At 40.9% G+C, this 24,487-nt stretch overlaps 1 protein-coding gene across 5 annotated transcripts in view; it reads left to right on the top strand.

Moving 5' to 3' along the window:
• Positions 1–24,487, top strand: part of LCLAT1 (lysocardiolipin acyltransferase 1) — a 203,102-nt gene that overhangs the window by 77,152 nt on the left and 101,463 nt on the right. For 4 of the 5 annotated variants that reach the window (XM_050948602.1, XM_050948603.1, XM_050948606.1 and 1 more), the window contains 2 exons: positions 5,705–5,873; positions 15,766–15,964. In XM_050948602.1, coding sequence (XP_050804559.1) covers positions 5,709–5,873; positions 15,766–15,964 — 364 coding nt within the window. In that variant the 5' untranslated portion in view covers positions 5,705–5,708. Of the gene's footprint in view, positions 1–5,704; positions 5,874–15,765; positions 15,965–24,487 lie in introns of those variants that run through there. The other variant, XM_050948607.1, reaches the window with a different exon arrangement.

The following is a 24,487-nucleotide window of genomic DNA, read 5'->3' as shown; positions in this document are numbered from 1 at the left end:
ACTTCAATTGTTGAAACATTCTCTAATGTTCTTGTACTTTGCTATGTTGTCTTTCTTTTTATAGTCTATAGCCTGTTGTGTGATCACACAGTCTGATAATATTGGCTAAACCAAAGAAATGTAGAAGTTCTTTGAAACTCTAAGTGAATACAGTAGAGACTTGTTTTCTATTGTTTGTGTGCCTGTTTCCTGTTAATAAATGTGATCTAAAGAAGCTATACTCTGTCTCTGTCCCCAAACAGGAAGAAAGTTGAACTGGAGTTTGGGGTGAGCATACATACCAGTAATTTCAGGATAAAAAGCATATGAATGTTCTAACTCCGAAAACAAGTATTATAAATTCACAAAATTAAGATATAAGATTAAACTTAAAAGAAATCTAAACAAATAAAAGTTGTAAACATTTACCACTAAGATATCCGAGTGATCTTAACTTTGCCTTGTAATGGCACCAATCATACTTTCTCTGATACTTTTTAGTTAAGGTTTATAGGATAAGTCCATTTCTACATGGCAGTTAGACAGCTGTGGCTGACCTGTGCCAGTTGATATGGGCTCACAGAGCTCAGGCTAAGGGGTTATTTAATTGTGGTGCAGACATTTGACTCAAGGCTGGAGCCCAAGCTCTGAGGCCCTCCGACCTTGTAGGGTCCTAGAACCCAGGCTCCAGCCCAATCCCGAATGTCTACACTGCAATTAAACATACTGTTAGCCCAAGCCCCATGAGTCCAAGTGGGATTTTAATTGCAATGTAGACATACCCTTAGTGTTTTGCCGAATCTTCTCTGTACATTTTAGTATGTTATTTAAGATTAAGGACTTCTTTTTATGACTCTAAGAATTTTTTTTTGTAAAGTCAGTAGAAATGTGCAGTGACCATAGCACTTCCATTGTCTCATCTTTCCTTTTTCTCTTTTTGATAACATCTTAGAAATTAATATTCTGTGTCTGAAGAAATATTGAAAATCTCCTGTTTATATAGAAGGCTTCCCATCCAAATACTGTAAGGCCCATATCTGTTTAATGTATATGATCTGATGAGATCAAAGTGGTATGGCTGAAAGGTTTTCTACAGGCAAATATAGATAGAAACCCTGGGTTTTTGAGCAATGGCCTATCCATAAATAAAGTGAATTTACTGTCTCAGATTCAATAGTTATTTTTCATCAGTAGCAGGTAGTAACAGGACCTGTGAGCTAGATTGCTCATCTGAACTGTGTTCAGATTCTAATGTAAGCAAAAGGCTTCTTTGGAAAATAAATAATTCTTGGTTCTCTGCCTGCCCTCTATCATTTGTACTATATTATCTGTGGGGCTATAGCCAGATGCAAAGAACCATCCTAATACATTCAATTAATTTGGAAAGAAGAGCCTTCCCTAAATTTTAATCTCAAATTATATTTTGTGCAAGAATTCATATAACCGTAACATGAATAGTCTGAGTTTTTCTTTTAATCTTTCTGTGCTTACTTGACTTGGAAGCTTCAGCAGAATACTCTCCTTCAGAGGCACTTTTTATGTAGTCTGTAAACTACTAAATAAGAGATTTTGCCACCTACATACCTTGGTATTTCCAACAGTAAAAACTATGATTTATGACAGCAAATATATTTTGCATAGTATTAGACATATGTATCATCTTAAATTCCACTCGTTCAAATCCTACTGGAGGCCCATTGATTTCAGTGGGTGTTAAATCAAGCTCATCGAATGGAGGCAGCTGAAGTAAGTGGCAGAAGCAGCAACAGTTTTGTACAGTGTGTTTGGCAATATTGTTGCCACATACTAGGGTCCTACCAAATTCAGAGCCATAAAAAATGTGTCACGGACCTTAAAATCTGCTCTTTTGTGTGCTTTTACCCTGTACTATACAGATTTCATGGGGGATGCCAGCGTTTCCCAAACTGGAGGTCCTGACCAAAAAGGGGGATCACAAAATTATTTTAGGAGGGTCATGGTATTGCAACCCTTACTTTTGCGCTGACTTCAGAGCTGAATGGCTGGAGAGCTGAAGGCAGCACCCCACCAGCAGCAGCTCAAGAAGTAGGCGTAGCAATACAATACCATGTCACTCTTACTTCTGCTGCTGCTGACAGTGGCTCTTCCTTCAGAGGTGGGCTCCTGGTCAGCAGCTGCTGCTCTCCAGCTGCTTAGCTCTGAATACAGCACAGAAGTAAGAGTAGCAGTACTGCAACCCCCCTACAAAAACTTTGTGACACCCCCCCCAACTCCTTTTTGGGTCAGAACCCCTACAATTACAACACCATGAAATTTCAGATTTAAATAGCTGAAATAATGAAATTTATGATTTTTTAAAAATCCTGTGACCATGAAATTGACCAAAATGGGTCATGAATTTGGTAGGGCCCTACCCATTACAAATAAATAGAATCCAAGTAATGAAATAAAAGGCTTTTTTGGCCCTTTTAATTAGGCAGTTTCAGTGGATTTCAAAATCAGTGTATGCTTTGTCTGTATAAACACAATGAAGCATACTGAAGATCAGAAAATGTTGAGAAGTAGATACAAGTGAAATCCTAACTAAAACAGTAGCAGTAGTGGATAGTGATTGACTGTAGTCTTTATCTAGAAAAATATACCTGAAAGCAAGAATAGCATCTGCATAATGCAAAAATGTTTTGATGGGGAAGTTCAGGACTTCTAAAATTTTAGAAAGGGGTGGGAGTAAACCAACAAATTACCTGTTCGAACACTAAAGAAAATTAGAAATAAACTGCAGTTTAAATGGTTGAATTTTTGGAATTTTTCTACAAGCTGGGGAGAGAGGAACATGTCTTTTCTACCCCAAGCAATCTTTCTGCTAAAGAGGCCACTGCCTCTTTAGTATTCGGGGGAAATTTGAATTGATGCCAGCTTCATATTTCACTGGCATAGCTCTGTGCTTGGGGAATCCCCAGCTGTCTGCTCTGGGCAGCTTTAAGACCCTTTGTGCAACTGGAAAAGTGTGCAGGAGACGTAGCAAGGCTGAAGATCTGTCTCAAGATCTTTAATTTCATTGTCATTGCTAAGGGAATGTAAGCCATACAGGGGGCAGGGCTCTTAACATTCAGTAAGCTTTTTGTTCTTCCAGTCCAACTACAGTTAGCATGTTTACTTCTATCCTCTCATCTCTGTGTGTCTCTCTCTAACCCTTCTTGCTTCCTGTATTTTTTTTTCCTTCCTTGCCTTCCCTTGGCTTCTTTAATTTTCCCATCTCCCTCTGCTATCATTACTTCAACCTGTTCCCGTGTACCTTTTCAAAGACAGAGAAACTCCATAACACAATGTGGATGGGGTGATTCTCTTGCATGACAGTGCTGTTCAGGTGATACCAGCAGCAACAGTTTAAAATTTGAGAATTAATCCTAAATTGTTTTTTTAATTGATCTTGATTATATGACAGGGCATACAGTCCAGGAAGGCAACCTCAATTCAGAGTTATTTCCCCAGGATTCCCCTGCTTGAGTGAGTGAAAAAAAAATTCTGTGAAACTGTGGGTCCAATTCAAATAATTGAAGGTGACAGAAGAAAAGGTCTTAAATCTGGTCTCTGTAGAATTTTAGAGCAACACCATGAAATACTGAAGCTAAGTTTGTGTGCATGACCTTAACTATGCCCTCTTTAGTGAATGCTTTATGACAGTCCTTAATTACATGATCACTAATTTTTCTCAAACGCGGCATAATATGCAATTTTATAGCCTTAAATAGATATATGCAGCAGCTTGTAACATTTCATTATTCTATACTTTCACTATTGTCACTGTCAGAATAGTGCTACTATATCTTGGACATTTAATATGAATATTCTTTTCTCAAAGCATTAAAGATAAGCAGTTTAATAATTTTGACAGCACACACTCTCTCTCTCTCTCTCTCTCTCATATCCCCAGTGTGGACATACTTACTCCAGTAGAAGAGTGGAGTTTTTCAATTTAGCTTAAACCCCTTCTCAAGTGATATAAGCTTTTAAAAAAGGCACTCTTTTACTGCACACTTGAGGGATTCTATCAGTTTAATTTATATCTATTTAAATTCACACCTTAGGTTATACCAAAATCATTTTCTCGGGTAGACAAGGCCTTAGATAGTCCATATATGTCAGCAAACTTTGGCTTTTACTCTATTTTACTCAGTAAAATTTGAGGTAAGTACAGTTTTCAGTTTATATAGATATATAAAACTTTAATGAACTTTTTTTTTTTTCTGGCATAAACAAGGTAGGACACAGTGTATCTCAGGTTACTCATGTGTCCAAAGTAGCAGAGCTAAGATTGTGCATGCAGTCTTAACTTTTGGCATTTCGTAACTTCTGAGTGCTTTGGTGTGCAGCCTTAGTGTTTGATTATTATTGCTGCTATGGAATATAAATAAAGTTGAAAAGATGCTCAAGATCAAATATATGTATTGCGGTATACAAGACTTAAAGGCTTACTTTTTCATTGCTCATTTTAAAATTGGAAGGTCCAGCTTCCTGTTTTCCTTATCCTAAGTGATTGTCTATCTGAGCTCTTATAAATCCTAAAACTGCCCATTGGAGAGGAATTTAGTAAAGTGGCTGAGAAATCTGACTTCTACTTAACCTTTCATCTCAGAAACAAACATTTTGGTCCTAAATAGCTGAAAACAGACTATTTTTAGATTCTAATTTAGACAACATTTCCAGATTTGTTTTGTCATAGCATGGTGTCTGCTAAGTTAGAAAGATTCTGAGCCAACAGAAACCCTTGGGGGTTGTGTTGATTGTTGGACACTAATCCATTAAGAATCCCTCCGCATTATATATTTTAGATTTATAACAATCTAATAGCATGGACACAAAACTATTTTAAGTCTGGACTACTGCCTTATAAAACCAAAGGCCTTCTTACATATGCAAAGATCAGAAGTTTGCTATACTGAGACATTGCAACCTTTGATGATGATTCTCTTCATCTGGTGGCATAATCTCAAAAATATATGATAGGACCAGTAGAAATGTGGAAGGAGCTTCAAACTGGGTCACAAGCTCTGTTGGCCAGAGTGGGCTTGGAATGTTGCAGAGGAAGTTCATTTAGCCCCTTTACAGGGTCATGGGGAATAACACTTTGTGTTGCTCTTTACTGATCCCTCTAATCTTTACTTGAGGTGTTGGTGGTTTTTGAAGAAAGCCACATGTATTCATTCTGCCGGTGGAAAGGGGCTTATTGTAACTTTGGAAGAGGAAGCAAAGGGGGGAAATAGGAAAACCTTACAGGGACCTCTCTCTTCTAACCTCTCCCATCAAATAAGGTTAGTATTTTGGCAGTGTTAGAGGCAATTGATCAGAAGTGTTTGACGTGACAAATATCCTTCTGGTTTTCTATTCTCTTTGTAATTTTATGTAATAAAAATAGCATTGAGGAGACTTCAGAATGCAACGCATATTGTATTCAGTGGAGGAAATAACTGAAGATAAAGTTGATATAATTTTTTGGCTCTCTTAATGTCCCAACCACCTTAAAATTAATTGTGTTTGTTGATCTCAAAACCACTGAAGTGTTGCCACATCTGAGGTGGAACATTGCAGTTATTTAACAATGCACCACAACATTACGTAATCTTTTAGGACAAAAATGGAAAGCACCGTATCCATTTAAAACTGTAGGTGTGAGATAGTTGAAGATTAGGTGGGGAGAAAGTAACTACAAGTGTTTATCTAACTGAATGTTTACTTTGTCTTCCAGAGCCATGGTGTCATGGAAAGGGATATACTTCTTACTTGCACTGTTCTTGGCAAGCTTTTTTGGGAGCATTTTTATGCTCAGTCCTTTTCTACCTTTGATGTTTGTCTCCCCGGCCTGGTATCGCTGGATCACTGACCGCATTGTGGCCACCTGGCTCACACTCCCAGTGGTAAGTTGCAATGTCAGTGTAATTATTATAGGGGGAGCTGTTAGTGTCCCTGTATTTAGGTTTCCTAACACTTTCCATTATAAAAGATTCTTGTGGATTTTTTTTTTTTTAGGAAGCTCCAACACCTCACATACCACCCAGCCTGGGCTAAATTTAGCTAGACCAAATTGGAACATGTAGTGGGACTTGTTTACGCTGGACTTTTAAAACAGCTTAGTTAGTGTGTTAGCTAACATCACAGTTTAAATCCTAATCTAGACAAAGAACTTCATTCTAAGCAAATGCTCTTGAACAATTTTGAACTTCCGTTCAACTTAACTGTAAATGGAGTTCCCCTATTTGAGAGTTCACAGTATTATATTGGATTTCGCTCTTTGTACCATGAAAAGTATCTTCTTGTAGTATTGGAACTATCTCCCTTGTACATACAACAGATCAAACTTTTAGTATTACTCTCAATGAGAATACAGTTCAGTTAAAGCATCTTTCCTTTTTTGCACTTTTATCCTTCAGTGATTAATTCCCACTTTTTCTTCCTTTCTTTCCTCTACCCCAACCCTCCTCCAACTTCCCCAAAGCAATGCAGCTGCAATCACAAGAGCAAGTGGATATTTGATCGTGTGACTTAAAAAAAAAAAAGTCTGTTTTGAGTTTTGAAAAAGAATGATTGATTTGATCAAAGCCCAAAGCAGGGTTGTGTGAGGGGACATGGTGGAGTAGCTCAGTGAACCAAAGAGAATAGAGAAACAGAAAAGAGAGAGTCAGTGATGCTGCTTAGTGAGAATGGCTGGAGTACTAGTGAATAGGTGTTTTTTACTGCAAAACTTACTATAGAGGGTCACTTTCCCATGCCCCAGGCTCCTAAGAATCACGGTTGGGTATGGGTTGGTGACCTTTGCTGTTCTTCATTTAATTCTTTTAGGATTTACACAAGCATTTTAGTTCTTCCAGCCAAATTACAGAGGCAGATAATATCAGGTCAGCAAAAGGAACCTTGTCCCAGAAGTGACTTTTTCTTTGGTTACCCTATAGCTGTGAAAGTCAGCGGGCCCATTAACACACTTTCCCCTGACTCGATTACAATACTGAAGGTTACCATGGACAGGACCTAACTGTGTCCCTATGGCTGGACTTAATCAGTACAGTGGTTCTCTTGCTTTTTTGTGCTCTTGTTCTCCGTTTGTGTTGTCTTTTGAGGGCATTTGCACATGCAAATACACTATTTGATGTTCCCTAATTGGGAAGAGGCTTTTTTCCTTCAGGTGATAAACAGAATCTCAGGAGGTCTCTTAATCTTTCTGAAATAAAATGATGCTATGGCTATCAGCACTTTGTTGCTTCCAGTGCATCCATTCCTCCATAAGAAGATTAATATCTTTATTAAGTACAGATGAGTTTGTATTTTCTCTGCCTTGAAGTATTTGGGCTGCTTTATGTGCAGCTCGAAGTTTGTTTATTCTTCCCACCATTATTACAATGCTACAAAATCAAGAATTAAAAATTAACAACTGGGCAATTTTTTTCCCCATTAACAGTTGAATAATATAGATGACTTTAATCTCTTGTGGACATGTTTCCAATTCAGTTGGTAGTAATAATATCAGAAGTCTGACCTTGTGCTTGTCTAAATTTCTTAAAATTGCCAACTCAAGAAACTGGGTACCAAATTTTCATTCAGATTGTAGAAGAGTGATGGTTTTGTGTTTGGAAATCCATAAAAGCTCCTAAGTCTCCAATATTGATTATGACATAGCTGCTTTTAACATTTTTTTTCCTAAAAAAAAAAAGGTCCCTTCAATTTAGAATCCTTTTTATGTATTATTTTTTTTCTGTAAATGGCAGCTTAGTATCTGGAAATAGTAGCGGTGGTACGTAGAAGTAGAGTTGAGCACATAATTGATTTTTTTGTTTCAGGGAACAAACCAAAACATAGCTTGGTTTGATTTGAACCAAAGCTGATGTTTTTTCACTATTTCTAACCAAACCAAACCAAACATGCAAAAACTTTTGTTTTGGTTCAAATGCAATGTTTTGTTCAACCCCAAACTATTTTTTGTGTATGTGTTGCATTGTTGTGGGTTTTTTAATTAGCTACATTTCAGAAGGAAAAATCTTTGACTTAAAAAAAATCCACTTATTTGGTTGAAACCACTTGCTGAATTTGACCTGAATTTATGAATCATCTTGGTGCCCTGAAAAATGAATTTTTGGCAAATTTACTGTCTGCTGGAAAAAGGTTGCCTTGCTCTAGTTAGAAGCGTGATAGTTCCATTGCATAGCATTTCCACTGTATCTGCTGTGTCATGCAAGAATCCAAAAATAGATCTAAGTAGTTTTGAAAATGGTTAAGTACTTTATTAAAAAAAAATTGTCATTTTGCAAAAAGGTTTAGGCTTAGACCTGGCTGGAAGATAACAATTCTGTTTCACAGCAACTTTCAAGGTTTCAAAATCTTGTTTTGTTCTGCACTGGAACAAAACCAAGTCTTTTAGAATGTTTTTGTGAAAACAAAAAGCCTGTTTTTGGGTTGAAACCTAAGCTTATAGATTTGGAAAGTGGGTCCATGGTTTGTCTTGGTGGTTAGAGCACTGGGCTGGCATGTCGAAACCTGCTCTACCCGAATCAAAGCAACATTTTTCATCCCAGATCATTCTGAATCCCAGGCCAGTGCCCTAACCACCAGGCCATAGAATGTGAGACTCACTTCACCCAATCTATCCAATGAAAACTTTGTCAAAATGGCTACATATCCGCAGGAGATCTCAGGGTCCTTCCTCAGGAATTCTCTTTTCTGTGATATGCCTACATCTCCAGGCTTCAGTATGGCCTTAACTTTCTGTGAACCCTCCCATAAATGACTGCATTCATGCAGTATCTGCTGCCTCAGGAATACGCATGTAGCATCTAAGTGCAAAATAAGCACTATCTTAAAGAGCCCTTAAGGAAGGACAGAGACTCCTTATAATGGAGCAAGGTCTTCATCCTGCGTCAAATCTGGCCTTGTGCTCCTCCCTGCCACCAGACATCGGCCACTGAAAAACCACAGTGCCCTATCAACTTCCATGGCTCGCTTGCCCCTCCTGTCTCCCCCCCTAGATCTTCAAGGGATAGACCTATAAGCAAATTTGGAAGACCTTCCCCCAAGAGGAGTGAGGCCAGGTCTCCTCAGAGAGACCACTTGGAAAGGTCTATGCCCTGCAAAGGCTTCCACAAAGAATTCAAGCAGTCTCAGTACTGAGGAATCTTCTGTATCTAAGTCCTTGTCTGCTTCCAACATATATGGTATCCATCACTCAGTATTGAGGCCTTTGGAACCATTGAAACTTGGACTAGAGACTACTGATCCTCAGCAATGTACTAAGAAGGCAGTATGCTCTACATCTTCCATGGCCTTGTCGGTACCTAGACCATTGGTACAACAGATTCCAGAACAATCAGTAAAACACTCAGTATCTCTCACCTCTATGGCTGGGACTTATCAAGTCACCATGCTCGCTCACCCAGTACCGCAAGAGTTCAGGTTGTCAAAGGATCTGCTTATTTCTGAGGAACCTGAATCTCTTCTATTGCAGTCAAGATTTGTGATACCACAATCAGCATTATCCCGGTTTCCCCCCTTTCACTGGGATTGCCTACCTCCCTGGTACCAATATGTTCTGAAAGATGGCTGATTCCTCCTCCACTGGACTATGAAGAGGAGGGTTCTTCAGATTCCCAAATTTCTCTGCAGGGTTCTGCTAACTACCTACATTTGACTATCTGAAACCTGAACCTCCTTCCAATTTCTTTCTCCCCAGCGGAGGTTATCATCCCTCATGTATCATTTTGATGAGTTAAAATACTTTCAAGATCCAATGAAGAGTGCAGCAGATACCCTTCAGATCCCATTAGCGGAAGTGCAGGAGACATTGCACAAATGGCTTGACATCTTGCAGACATCATCTTCAGCATGGGTTACCTTCCCTATAAATGAAGCACGATTAAAACCTGCCAAGTCCATCTGTCAGTCTCTTTCTATTGTTTCTCCCTCTCACCCCCGAATGGCAAAAAGATCAGACAAAAGGTATTATGTCCCATCTAAGGGCTTGAACTTCTTATTTTCCCCACACTGAACCAAATCCTCTAGATGTGGACACAGTAAATGAGTGTCAGAGGCAATACTGTTTGGAGACTACCCCCCGTGACACGGACCACAAATCCCTGGAGTATTTGGGTGCACAAGTTACTCTTTTGCTACTTCACAATTCCAAATTGCTAACTTTCAGTTGATTCTGGCAAAACACAGTCACATTCATTAAACTAATCAAATTCATTGAACATCTACCACAACAGCACAAAGAACAGTTCCAAGCCGCCAATGCAGAAGGGCAGTTCTTGACTAGAATAACCTTGAAAGCTTCTCTGGATGTGGCTTATATGGCAGCTCATTCTGTTGTTATGGCTGTAATAATGTGCAGGGTAGCATGACTTCAGTCCCTTTCAATGGTCCCTTTCATGGTCAGTGACACCATGTATAATTTGGTGACTACTTTGAAGGACTCCAGGGTGAGCCTTTGTTTACTGGATATATATAGTCTGCGAACAAAAAGAGGCTTAATCTATCTCAGGTGGCGCAGAGAGAACCTCCTTCTCAATTCTCAACTTTCCATAGATCTTTGGAGCACCTAGGGAAGAAAAAAATGCATTTCAGAGGGGACAATCTTCAACTACTACAGCAACATCGACTCAGCAGCTAATGACAGCCACATGTTCCTTTTGACTCCTTGGTCAAGGGCCACAATGTGCTGATTTCAGATCTTTCTTGCACCATCTTACACCAGGCAATTTTCTTGCTTTTGGGAATGCTCTCTCCCATTTTCACACCTTAAATAAGCAGATTACCTCCGACAGATGGGTCTTGGAGGTTATAACTTTGGGAAACTCCATTAAGTTCCACTCCATGGCTCTTTCCCTGTCCCTTTTCAGGTAGCTCTCTGAAGTAAGAGGCTCTGTCCCATCTCTGTTTAGGAACAGAAGAACCAATTCCCACTCCACACAAGGGAAAAAGGCATTATTCCAAGTACTTCTTAATTCCCAAAAAGAAGAATGGATGAGACAAATTCTAGATCTCTGGATGCTGAATACCTTGGTCAACATGGTGACACTTTCAGTCATCATCCCATCTCTGGATCCTGGGGACTGCTTTGTGATCCTCAGCCTTCATATCACAAGAAATTTCTGCACTTCATGATGGGGCAGGACCATAATAAATATCAGGTCCTTCCCTTCAGGTTAGGCACTACTCCCAGGGTATTCACAAAACTCATGGCAGTGGTGGCTTTACAACTTCTCAGTGTGGAGTAATAGACTTCCCTTCCCTTACTGATTGGTTTCTCAAGGGATGTTCCTTCACCATCAAATTGGCATTCAGTACTATGATTCTGTCAAACAGTCTTGGTTTCCAGCTCACCTTCATGAAATCTTCCACTGATACAGACATTAGAGTTTATAGGGGCCATGCTGGATATCTCCTCAGCCAGAGTTTATTGCTAGACAATAGATTCCTTGCACTGCCACATTTGATGATGTCTGCAACTTCTCAGGCATGTGGAAGCATGTACTTTTGGCACGCTTCATGACTGACACTCTGTATGCTGTCTTTTTCAAAGATAGTTTCTCTTTGAGCACATCCACACATTTAACCCAAAGTTACTTCGGATTTTCATATCAATCAATTCATCTCCCAGTATTTTATTCCAAGCCTCGCTGGTCAAAACATGAAGCCATTCTTCATAACTTAGATGTCAGGAGAGCATTGGTTTAATTATCTGGACATGACTAGATTTTTTTGATCCTCCCGAGGGTTATTTATTTCTGTTGTGAACAGAACTATAGGGGTTGCTGTGACTAACCAGAAGCTTTCTAAATGCGGGTTTCTATTTACATACTCACCTGTTATGTGGATGCTAACATATCCTCCCGTCCCCCTCCCCCCCCCCGTCATTGTTTATTCTACAAGATCGTACTCCACATCTGTAGCCCTGCTAGAGGGTGTATATATTACAGAAATATGCAAGACTGCTACATGGGCTTTGATTCACACTTACTTGTCACACTATGCCTTGCTTGATGCATCCCAAGCAGATACTGCCTTTGGCTCTGTAGTCCTACAGACAGCCTTAGACAGAGTTCCAAAGAACCTTCTTCCTTAAAGCATGCTGCTAGGGAGTCCCCTCAAGTGGTCACCCATAGGGATACTACTTGAAGAAAAAGAGGTTACGTACCTTGTTCGGTAACTGAAGTTCTCCGATGTGTGTCCCCCTGCGAGTGTTCCACTACCCACCCTCTTTCTCCTCTTCTTTGAATTCTCATTTTGGGGCTTTGCAGTGCAGAAGGAACTGAGGGCATTTAATCTGTGTGGCCCTGTATATCCTCTGTACAGGACAGGAAGATGCGTAGGATGCATGCACGAGCCGAACGGGCAGTGCTACTGAAAATCTCCAATGAAATGTGTGCACACCTCAAGTGTCATGCCCATAAGGGGGACACATCTCCAAGAATTCCAGTGACTACACAAGGTAGAAACCTGTCCTTTTGGCAAAATTCCATTTAGCTGAAAATGTTCTAACCAGCTCTCCTTAGGTTCTTAAGTTTCTAATCACTTATTAAAATGATACTTAGGCTTCTAAGTCACATAGGCACTTCTGAAAATTTTATCCTACATCTTTTCAGATGTGGCAGAGCTGCTTTACTCTGAGAAAAATCTCGTAAATAGGATTGTTATTAGAACAGTGTGTGGCCAATATTGTAATTTGCTTAGAATGCTTTTAAAATGCTTAGAATGAAAGCTGCTAATGTCTCATTAATAAGTGATATAGAACTATTAGTGTTTCGCATAGACTTTAATTGCAGGAAGTTCAGATGATTTATTTTTAAAATGATCCAATAATTAGTGTTTTCATCTAATTCTGTAAAAATAGAATTTAAAGTAATTAGTAAGTAGTTCAGAGTTCTAAGCAATTGATGGTGTGGCGCTTATTTCCTTAGGGAAATATTACTATGTAGGGAATATTCATCGTAATTTGACAATTACTTTGAACACGGGAACAATCTGTTTGACTCCTTCAGATATGTTATTGCATGGTAGCAGACTGGCTAAATTTCCTTTTCTGTGTTATCTTCCCAAACATTTTCACGAGCCCACAAAATAGCTCAGATTTCCAAAAATTTCTTCATTTTGAGAAATGAATTTTTAATTTAAAATATATATAAACACAATCTGTTTTAGAACCCTAAAGGAGCTGAAAAAGCATGTAACAATTTTTGTCAGACTGACTGCTTTTTCTTGTCGATTAACCCCTCTAAGCCTATATTAACCTTTCTTCCCCACTTCCCGGTGTACTTTCTCCTACTTAAGAGTTTCCTCAAGGCTGATAACACCTGGCAGAGAGCACACAGCCTTCTTATTTAAGTGATATATGTACACACTTTCACCAATTTGGTCAACATCTAATGTGTTTATCAAACCCATCTAAGAGAGAATTAAATTTAGTTTTAGAAATGAGAAAGATGACACTCTGCAATCAATACATCTCAGCTGTTTTCCACTCTGAGGAATGTAACTTGCTCTGCTTTTACAATAGTTTATTACTATCGTTGAACACCAACAACTTGCCTGCTGTACTGTAGTGGGTTGAGTCACTTTTCATTACTGTTTGGCACTTATTGTATAGCACTTTTCATCCAGGGATCTCAAGCTGTTCGCAAATATAAGCATTGTCCCAGTTTTACAGATGAGTAAACTGAGACACAGGAGCTAAATTGTCTAAAGACGCATAGCACGCCAGAGGCAGAGTCACAGACAGAAACCAGAATCTCCAGACTTCCAGTCTGCATTCTCTTCTGTTGTTTTTTTTTAGTTCAAAGTTTTCAGTTTTGTATTAAGGATATCTGAGCTTGAAAACACTTTTTTTTTTTTTTTTTTTTTTTTTTACTCTTTCACAAATTGCTCTTTTCACTGTGATAAAGTGTGTGGTAGGTTATTTAAAAAAAAAGGTTTTCTTTTATTATGCATTAGACATGGCTGAGTCCCCCTAATGGATGGTCACTAAGCTGTTGTAATTGGACTCAGTGTTTGGATTGCACACATGCTTCCAAGCAATTTGGGTGCAGGTATCATCCAGTTATTGTTTCTAATTCTGTGTCTCTAAGGCACGCTGCTGGGTGCAAACCTCCTGTCTGGCCCTCTTCCTTTGGATGTGGAACCCTGCAGTTGAACTTCTCTAGGCCCCGTACGCCTGCCATGACCTTCCGAAGTTGCTTTTGCAGGTTCTTGCCTTCTTCCCTTCCTCCCAAGAGTTCCATCTCCATGCGTACTCTGGTTTATAGTATAACTTGTCAGTGCCATGTGGCTGGTAAAGTAAAGAATGCTGTCTTTGCACAGGAGTTTCTAAAACCACATGAACTTTTACTCTCAAAGCATACAAATGTTACAGATCTTTAGGTAAACAACAAAAACATATGCACTTTCTCCTGTGAATTTATGCTTACCCTTTATTGTGAGTCCTTAGGCCCAGGCTGAGTGTCAGGTGAGTAGGTACCTCTGCTTCTTGCAGTCCTTCTGTTGTCTGGTGGTGGTCAGCCAGAGAGAGACTCAACAGATCCTGTTCTTAAGTAAGGCTTCTGTCTTCTCGGGCATCTAACTGACTGACTGACCAACTTCAGAACCCCAGGCAGATGGATGGCGGGGAAATTCCTGCCCCCCTGAGCCCCAAGTGGGAAAACTAATTTCTTTAAGCCTCAACACTTCTTATAGCAAAACCATTATTTTAGGGCGGATCTCTGTTTTCGAAGCCCATCACCATTGATGACTCTTCTGTCCTAGATGCCTCTTGACAGGTACTTACACACTCAAAGTGTGAGTTACATTCGTTAAAATGATGGATACGATGTTATGTGAAAGTCACAATTTAATGCGGAGATAAATCAGTCCATCACAGCGTGTTCAAATTTGCCTGGGATTTCCCATTTCCAGACCCATTTTCTGTCTTCACTTTCATCCCCAAGAATGGCTAGAAGTGAAGCATGCTGTCGAGTAGACCCTTCTGGCTGAGGAGATGATGTGGTACGTTCTAGAGCTCTTCAATGCCATGCTAGTATTGACCATTCACTCACTCACATGATACATGAGGCACTTTCCCCTTCCTGCTAGGGAATTTTTGCCCTGCAATGTTCCAGACCCTACTGAATCATTATTAAACCTGGAATTTTGATTCCCATATACCAGTGCAATATGCTATTGGATTCACAGCTCATTTTGAAAAAGATTATTTGTAGGCAAAAAGGGTGTTTGTATCTGATATCCAGATCAGCAAAGAGTGGCTATTTGCGAAGTGCTGATTATTGATTCCACCTCTTTAATTAGGGACTATAGCAGACAGCTATTGTGTAAAAATTGATTGACCTTCAATAAGAAAACAGTTAAGGGAAGTTCATTGTTTTCTAGGGAAGTTGTGTGTTAGGAAATTAGTCAGTGAAAATTTATTTCCGTTGTCAATAGACTAAGGCCTGGTCTACACTGGGGGCGGGATGGGATCGATCTAAGTTACGCAACTTCAGCTACGTGAATAACGTAGCTGAAGTCAACGTACCTTTAGATCTACTTACCATAGTGAAGACACTGTGGTAAGTCAACAGCTGATGCTCCCCCGTCGACTCTGCCTGTGCCTCTCGCTCTGGTGGAGTATCGGAGTTGACGGGAGAGTGCTCAGCGGTCGATTTAGCACGTCAACCCTAGCTGGATCGATCGCTGCCCATCGATCCAGCGGATAATGTAGACAAGTCCGAACAGATTTGCTTCCCTCCCTCCCTCTGCTTTGAGTGGAAAGTCATAATATCAAAATATTTCTTCTAGGCTTTGCTGGAGATGGTGTTTGGTGCAAAGGTGGTTATAACAGGTGATGGGTTCATCCCCGGAGAAAGAAGTGTCATCATAATGAACCACCGGACACGAATGGACTGGATGTTCCTATGGAACTGCCTGTTGCGATACAGCTACCTCAGACTAGAAAAAATCTGTCTCAAATCCAGTCTCAAAAGCGTTCCAGGATTTGGTAGGTCATCTACAGTTTTAATGGATAAAAGAGAATTAGTAATAAATTACAATATTTCACTTCTCTAACACCACCCTAACCTCCCCTTCAACTTCTACTTCAGTGTTAAGATCAGCATTTTCCCACTCTGTACAAATGCACTTGTCAGGCTCCTTGTTTCATTAACTAGCATGTGCTACCAAAAGGGTGTGGGTGTGTGAGTGGTGTGTTTTTTTTTTTTAAAGCTTCCTGTGGACAAGTCAGAAATCAGCGTTCTTTCTAATAGCCGTAGTTTTAAATTCAGGTAACAGAAATATACTGTACAGTATATGAACTAGCTTAGTTTTACCCTTTTGTTTGTCATTGTTACAGTGATGTAGGCCAGAAACTGGTTTGGGCTGAAGATACTGAACAGAGAAATTATTTCAAATGAGCCAAAAATTTTTCATGCAGGTAGTTTCAGAATAAATATGCAAATTTATCTGAAATAAACACATCTTTTTGCATTTTATTATTTTTTTTAGATTTGTTTGACATCTCACACAAAATTACTTTGTACAGGATATGTATCAGCTTTCTGAAGTCCAAAGGGTAACCTAATTTGTGGTTCCCTTTTGTCAGTCCATTTACTTGCACAGATAATTTTTGGCAGTGGTACGTATAATTCTGGTAATAGTGAGTGACTTGCTGAGCAGTAGGGAGAACTCTCGTATTGTGCCACAGCAAAATTAGTGCATCCTTACCCTACACCATTGTTATGATGGTCTTAAGAAAGTGCATGATCTGACTTTAATATAACACTGTAGCAGGATAGAAGGTTCAAGGACTCTGCATAGGATTACAAGGCTCCCCTGCTGAGCCAGCCTAAATTCAGATGCTTGAACACTGCAAAAAAAGATGCAAAATATTGTGACATACCCATGGGGTACAACCTGGAACTGTGGAACTGCTGAGTCCCCTGAAACTGTTCATCCTGGGCTGTCTCTCACAATGTTGTGCTAATGATAAGCAGCAAACCCCTCCAGTTGCTGTGATCAATCAGCCATCAACACGTGGAGGCACACATACACCTAAATTGCATGAATGCTCTCTAAACCACTCACAAATTATACACCGGGAGACTTCAGCCAATTTCCCCAGCCCCCACCCACCTTGCACCCCAGTGATGTACCATCTTACACTGCTTAAGACTTCCTCTTGAACAGTGCAAGCTCATTAATTAGTTTGTCACTTTGTCAAAGGAAAGTGGACATGCACCAGCCATTGTAATCTGAGCAGATTCCTCAAACACTCTAGACAAACTGGTACTGATAAAACATGAAAATAAGTTTATCAACTGTGGAAAGATAGATTTTTAGTGATTATAAGTGTTAGGCATAAATGTTAAAGTTGGTTACATAAGAAATAAAAATAGAAATGCAGACTAGATTCTAAACTTTAACAGACCAAGCAAGATTTGAATCAAACAGCTTTTCTCACCCCACTGGATGTTCCGGGCAGTTTACAGTTCTTAAATCACAGGCTGAATTCCCTTCTCAGCTTGGACCAATCTCCCCAGTTCGAGGTCTTTGTCTTCCAGGCGATCTTCCAGGTGTTGAGATGGGAGAGGAGAGAGACCAAGTGGTGATATAATTGACCCTCATTTACACTTTCTGTGCAGGTGCTAGAAAGATCCGTGTTGTGATGTGCGGGTTAGGTAGCCCCCATTGTATATGTGCCTTCTCTGAGGAATCTCTGGGAGAGTAGACTCTTCTTGATGGGCCATCAACACGTCTGGCTGGTCCTGATGTAAATCTGTCTTGTCAGTGTTAGTTGCCCTTTTGTTGCCAATGAAAGGCTAGCTGTGGGCGTTTTCCACTTACTCATGTTTCAGAAATAGACATATAGCAATATTTCATAACTTCACATACAAAATAGTACAATACAGTTTAACAGGATATTAACGTTCAACGGATCAAGACTTCTTAAATGATACCCCACAAGGCATGCACTGTACAAAACATATCATAATCGTATCACAGTGATGAATATGGGGTTCCAAGGTGCTATTTGGAGATAGTGTCACAAATACTTACTGCTGACACATGCAAGCAAGTGGATTTTGTTAGTTCCAATCCTGATGTAAGGGGACAGAGAGAACTAATAGCTGACATAGAGGAGGTTCTGCAGGGAAAACTGAGGAACAGCTAAGTTTGGGAAGAGCTTAATTTAAATGTGCAATTTAAGTTTAAAGCCAAACTCTTGGAAAAGTGAAGTTTGGACAATTCAACGTGTGCCTGTGGGCAGAGTGGGTTGGTCTGTTCAAAGCAGGACAGGCACTGCACCTCTTTCAAAATAGTGGCCGCCTCTCTTTTGTTAACATGTGAGAACTCTCCCTCATTCCTGCCCATTTTACACATAATTAGTTACTTTGGCATATTTTGTAAGATATAAGGAAAGGAAATTCATACAGCAAAAACTGTGTTTAATGAGTTCAGGTTACAGCAGGATGCACTCCACGCAACCAAAACCTTAAAAGCAGGGAAATAACTTAAGTCTCCGACACCCTTTGCCATCTTCACATTGCCTACAGTGTGGAGGTCAGTAACACTCAGCGCTCAATAAGGCATTCACTTTCATCTCAAACAGATAACAGAGCAATACATAACCCCAGCTTAATCAAGCTCTCGTTCTTAAAGCAAAATCTTAACTCTTTCTTCTTAATCTGTTATACCAAGAAATTTCCTGACATGAGCTGCAGAAGAACTAATGTTGTTTGTGTACATTAATCTAGAGAAGAACTACATGGAGTGTCTTCAAAGTAGGTTTGATGAACTATTAGATTATAAACTAATAAATAGACCCCCAAAATAGAAGGGTTATACTTCTGGCCCTGTGTTTAAAGACAGACTAGTAAATTGAATGCATGGCTAAAAAGACAGTGCTAATAGTAGGGTATTAGTTTTGTGGCAAAATGGAGTTCATTTTACTACAGTTTGGCTGGCTGGAGCTGTATAGAAGGGTCACCATTGTTACTTGCTGTGAGATGCTTTAAACTAGCAGGCAAGAAAATGCTGTGCAGAATGACAGAAAGGGAAGGAGTGAATGAAAAGTGAGATCCATGAATCCAGCAAAGAGATGCACATGGAGAATTTCTGTATAAACTGACTGAAACACAGTGCAGCAGCAAAAGCTGTCAGGGGCTAAATACAGAAGGCTAGAGATCATTGGACGTCAGTTGGAGCAGTTTATGCCTCATATCAATCCTGTGCTTTGCTTTCCAGTGCAGATTTTTAAATCCATGTCAGGACTGCAAATGTATATTCAGTAGATCAGATCAGCGGCGGCTCTAGGCACCAGCAAACAAGCAGGTGCTTGGGTCAGCCCATTTGCAGGGGCGGCAGCCAGCAGGGATCCAGCCTGGGAGCTGAGAACCAACAGGGGGCTATAGAGCCAGCCCGGGAGCAGGGAAAGAACTACATTTTCCAGCATTCCCTCGGCCACGATCAAAAGGAAAGGGTGGGGGAGGGAGTATGGTAGCTGAAACCTCATGCTGTAGCTTGCTGTGAATGGAGAGCTCGCTGCTAGAGTGGGGTGGCACTGTGAATGGGGAACAAGTGTGCCCAAGGAGTAGAAGGCTTTGGCCCAGATATCCCCTTCAGAAGACATCCCCAGGCTGGATTAGGGATACTGGTGTGACCTCACCTTGCAGCCCCCAAAGAAGGAATTGGGTGGACTAAATGGACAGTGCCCCTCTCTGTCTGAAGCCTGGCAAGGGAGGTATGTGGATCCCACTAGAATTTAAAATGGAAAAGTAAGGGAGGGGAGGCTCTTCTGGACCTGGGCAGCTTTAGATACGGTACCAGGCATGTAGGAGGATTTCCACTTCTGAGCCATGGAAACAGAAATTGACTTTTCCTTTCCAAATTTAGCTAATTTCAGGAAGGGAATCTAGCACCTGCCTTCCAGGTTTGAACACCACAAAATTCAGGAGTGCTCAAGCTCAATTTGAGCAGCTGTTACTTCATTTCTCCCAAATCAAATATACTGATCCACTGTAACTTGCTCTAGAAAAAGTAGGATAAAATTGAGCAAGAAATGCTTCCCAGTGGTTATTAGGGCTGGAATTGCTATTTTCAACAGCCGTTGCCTTTTTTATTATTGTTTGTTTAAAAGGAAGACAGTGATATTGCATTGGCAAATTCCCCATAGAAACAAGGAGTGGAACAAAAGAATAATAAAGGCAGCTCAACTTTTCCTCATTTATGGAGGACAGTCTTACAATATGCATCCAAATATCCTCCAATCACACAAGCTGAAAATTGTTCCACTTTACTGCAGTTCTGTAACCATATGGGAACCAATCCTGTCTGTGTTCTGTGCACATCCAAAATTCCTGCTGAATGACCTGCCCTGAGAGGAAGTTACCAGTGACCTAGGGCTGGAGCGGAAGGAGGGTACAGGTGGTGGTGGGGAGATCCCAGGGCTGGGGCAGCAGGGAGTGTGCGTGAAGGGGACAGAGCTCAGGGCTGGAGTGGCAGGTGGTGTGTGTGGGGGGGTACTAGTGGGGAGGAAGTGGGGAGCCCAGAACTGGGGCAGCACAGGATGTGTGGGGAAGAGAGCCCAAGGCTGGGGTGGCAGGGGGTGCAGGTGGAGGGGGGGAGCCCAGGGCTGGGGTGACAGGGGGGTGCCGGTCGGGGGAGGTCCAGAGCTGGGGAGACAGGGGGTGCAGGTGGGCGGGGAGAGCCCAGGGCTGTGGCAGCAAGGGGGTGCAGGGTGGAACCCAGGGCTGAGGTGAGGGCAGCAAAAATTTTTTTTGCTTGAGGCGGCAAAAAACCTAGAGCTGGCCCTGGATCTTGTGATAAATATCAGTAGGAAATTGTGGCCAGGGAGTAGAATTATGAATTCAGCCAGGCAGTGTAAAAAATCTTGTATTTTACCCCCATGGCCCTACCATGTAATATGAAAGGCTTTTAATTGGTACTAATAGCTGAAGAAAAGTCTTCAGCAATTTTGAAGTTCTGTTTTAAAAAGCCTTTGCCCATTTTGTAAGCTTTTAGCATTTAACCAAATCTTTTAAAGGTCACAAGGAAAGAGAATTTAGAAATCCATGCGCCACCGCCTCAGTGCCTTGCAGATGTCATTGCTACCATCTGTTAGTCGTCAATGTTTAATATTTCTAGCCAGAAATTATTTAGAATTCTGAAATTAAAATAATTTCTTCTCTCCTAGCACCTTTCAGTTTAATCTTGTCAGGTGAGTACCTTTACATGAACTAATTGTACTTGATTAAAAATAAACAAATACAGAGCTTTTGATACATTTACTAAAGGCAATTGTTTTCATTCCTAGGCAGCTATATGGTGGTCGGTACTTTTAAGTATTTCATTCAGAATTGTGTACAACATGGGGTTTTGTGTAACAGTTTCATCTGAATATCTCTAAGAACTTTGCAAGCATTAAGCCTCACAACATCCAGGTGCTAACATAACATCCCAATTTCAGAGTGGGAAAATAAATTTGAGAGGTTAAGAAAATTACCCAAATCAGATAAATTAGGGGCATATCTAAGACTTGAGCCCAGGAGTGCTGATTCCTAGTCCCCATCTTTAGCTAATGCACTCTTCGTGCTTGGGATTTTATTTGTATTTGGAGACTTAATATGCAGAGGAATGTATGTTTGGAGGTGAGCAGAGTTAAAGCATCTGAAACATGATTTAACAACTGCATACTGCACATATAAGGACTTTCTATTTAAGAAATGTAGATACTTACTTCGCAGGTAGATAATGACTCAGGTGTTTTTGGGTCACTTTTTATAGATGTTTGCAAATTATTAATTTACCGTATTTTAATATATTAAAAAAAACCTTTGACTTGACTATATACTAGTTGTTTCTTTTTTAACGGATGATCTTTTTGTTCCTGGAGACTATATCTCTGGGTTAATAATGCATGCAATAAAGTTTCCAAAATGCTGTATTAAATTTCAATAATCTCAATTTCAGAAATATTACTGCAGCATTTCTCTACCACTTGCCAAAGGTATGGTCCTCAGGAATCACTATTCACTTTTTTTGTTCAGCTGTTACTGGAGTTTCTTATATCAGTGGTTCTCAACCAGGAGTCCAGCGCCACCTGGGGAGGCCGTGAGCAGGTTTCAGGGGATCCGCCAAGCAGGGCCAGTGTTAGACTTGCTGGGGCCCAGGGCAGAAAGCTGAAGCCCCACCACATAGGGCTGAAGTCTGGGGCTCTGAGCCCCAACACCTGAGGCTGAAGCCAAATTTAGCTTCACTGGGGCCCCTGTGGCATGGGGCCCCAAGCAATTGCCCTGCTTGCTACCCCCAATGATGGTCCCGGCTTTTATATACAGAAAACCAGTTGTTGTGGCACAGGTGGCCCATTGAGTTTTTATAGCATGTTGGGTGGGGGCTCAGAAAGAAAAAGGTTGAGAACCTCTGTCTTAGTTTTTGATTATGTCATCTATTCTGGCACATTTTGCAATGGCAATTCTCTAGGAGGATTTCTAACAGCATTGACAATTTCTTGCATATTAAATTTAAATAGAATTTCCCTAATCCACTCTCCTCTAAATTTGCATATACGAACCTGTGTTCTCACCTCGCTTTTTATCAAAGATTCAATAGCAGATGCAGTGATAAAGTGGGGAGTCTTGTATTACTAAGACTTGATTACTTTCTCAAAATATACTGCAGAATGCATACTAAAGTTCACTTACTACTTAATAAAGTGTTGTAAATAATTGGAAATAAACTATAATGTCAAACAAATGGACAAAGAATTATTTGAAATATCGTCTGTCTTTTTTTAATCACTTAACTTGCCAGTTCTCAAAACTCCTGATGTTCAGAATGCGTCTCCCATTCACTAATATGAATCAGTGAGGTTCTGCTGGAAGCAAAATGTGTATATTAACCATCAGCACCTCGTCTTGGTGTCAGTGATTTTCACAGGGTTATAATAGTGGATGAAGGGACTGCAATGATACCTGGATTTTAGGGGAACATTTGTTACAGAATCTCAAGCCTTAATCGAAAAAATAAATTAAAATTGGCTTTAATCTGAGCACGGTTATATGAATTGAAAAGTGGCTGAAGGAGCATAATCCAAGTATATGGGTACGTCTACACTACGGGATTATTCGGATTTTACGTAAACCAGTTTTGTAAAACAGATTGTATAAAGTCGAGTGCACACGGCCACACTAAGCACATTAATTCGGCGGTGTGCGTCCATGTACTGAGGCTAGTGTCGATTTCCGGAACGTTGCACTGTGGGTAGCTATCCCATAGTTCCTGCAGTCTCCCCTGCCCCTTGGAATTCTGGATTGAGATCCCAGTGCCTGATGGGGCAAAAAATATTGTCACGGATGGTTCTGGGTACAGCCTCACCCCTCCCTCCATGAAAGCAGCAGACAACCGTTTTGCGCCTTTTTTCCTGGGTCAACTGTGCAAACGCCATAGCACAGCAAGCATGGACCCTGCTCAGATCAAGATAGCAATCATGGACGTTGTAAACATCTCGCGCATTCTCATGCAGTCTGTGCTGAACCAGGACCTGCAAAACCAGGCGAGGAGGAGGTGGCTACGGCAGCGCAGCAACGAGAGTGATGAGGACATGGACACAGAATTCTCTCAAACCGCGGGCCCCTGCGCTTTGGAGATCCTGATGGTAATGGGGCAGGTTCTACCCATTGAACACCGATTTTGGGCCCGGGAAACAAGCACAGACTGTTGGGACCGCATAGTTTTGCAGGTTTGGGACAATTCCCAGTGACTGCGAAACTTTCAGATGCATAAGGGCACTTTCATGGAACTTTGTGACTTGCTTTCCCCTGCCTTGAAACGCCAGAATACCAAGATGAGAGCAGCCCTCACAGTTGAGAAGCGAGTGGCAATAGCCCTCTGGAAGCTTGCAATGCCAGACAGCTGCCAGTCAGTCGGGAATCAATTTGGAGTGGGCAAATCTACTGTGGGGGCTGCTGTGATGCAAGTAGCCAAAGCAATCATTAAGCTTCTGCTACGAAAGGTTGTGATTCTGGGAAACGTGCAGGTCATAGTGGATGGTTTTGCTGCAATGGGATTCTCTAACTGTGGTGCGGCGATAGATGGAACCCATATCCCTATCTTGGCACCGGAGCACCAGGGCACCCAGTATGTAAACCGCAAGGGGTACTTTTCAATGGTGCTACAAGCACTGGTGGATCACAAGGGACATTTCACCAACATCCACGTGGGATGGCCAGAAAGGATTCATGACACTCGCGTCTTCAGGAACACTACTCTGTTTAAACGGCTGCAGCAAGGGAATTACTTACCAGACCAGAAAATAACAGTTGCGGATGTTGAAATGCCTGTAGTTATCCTGGAGGACCCAACCTACCCCTTGATGCCATGGCTCATGAAGCCATACACAGGCAGCCTGGACAGTAGTCAGGAGTTGTTCAACTACAGGCTGAGCAAGTGCAGAATGGTGGTAGAATGTGCATTTGGCCATTTAAAAGTGCGCTGGTGCACATTACTGACTCGCTCAGACCTCAGCGAA

Source organism: Gopherus flavomarginatus, chromosome 4, assembly GCF_025201925.1.
Source record: "Gopherus flavomarginatus isolate rGopFla2 chromosome 4, rGopFla2.mat.asm, whole genome shotgun sequence".
NCBI lineage: Eukaryota > Metazoa > Chordata > Testudines > Testudinidae > Gopherus > Gopherus flavomarginatus.
The sequence above is the reverse complement of the archived record's forward strand: the minus strand, read 5'-3'. Positions and strand labels throughout refer to the sequence as shown.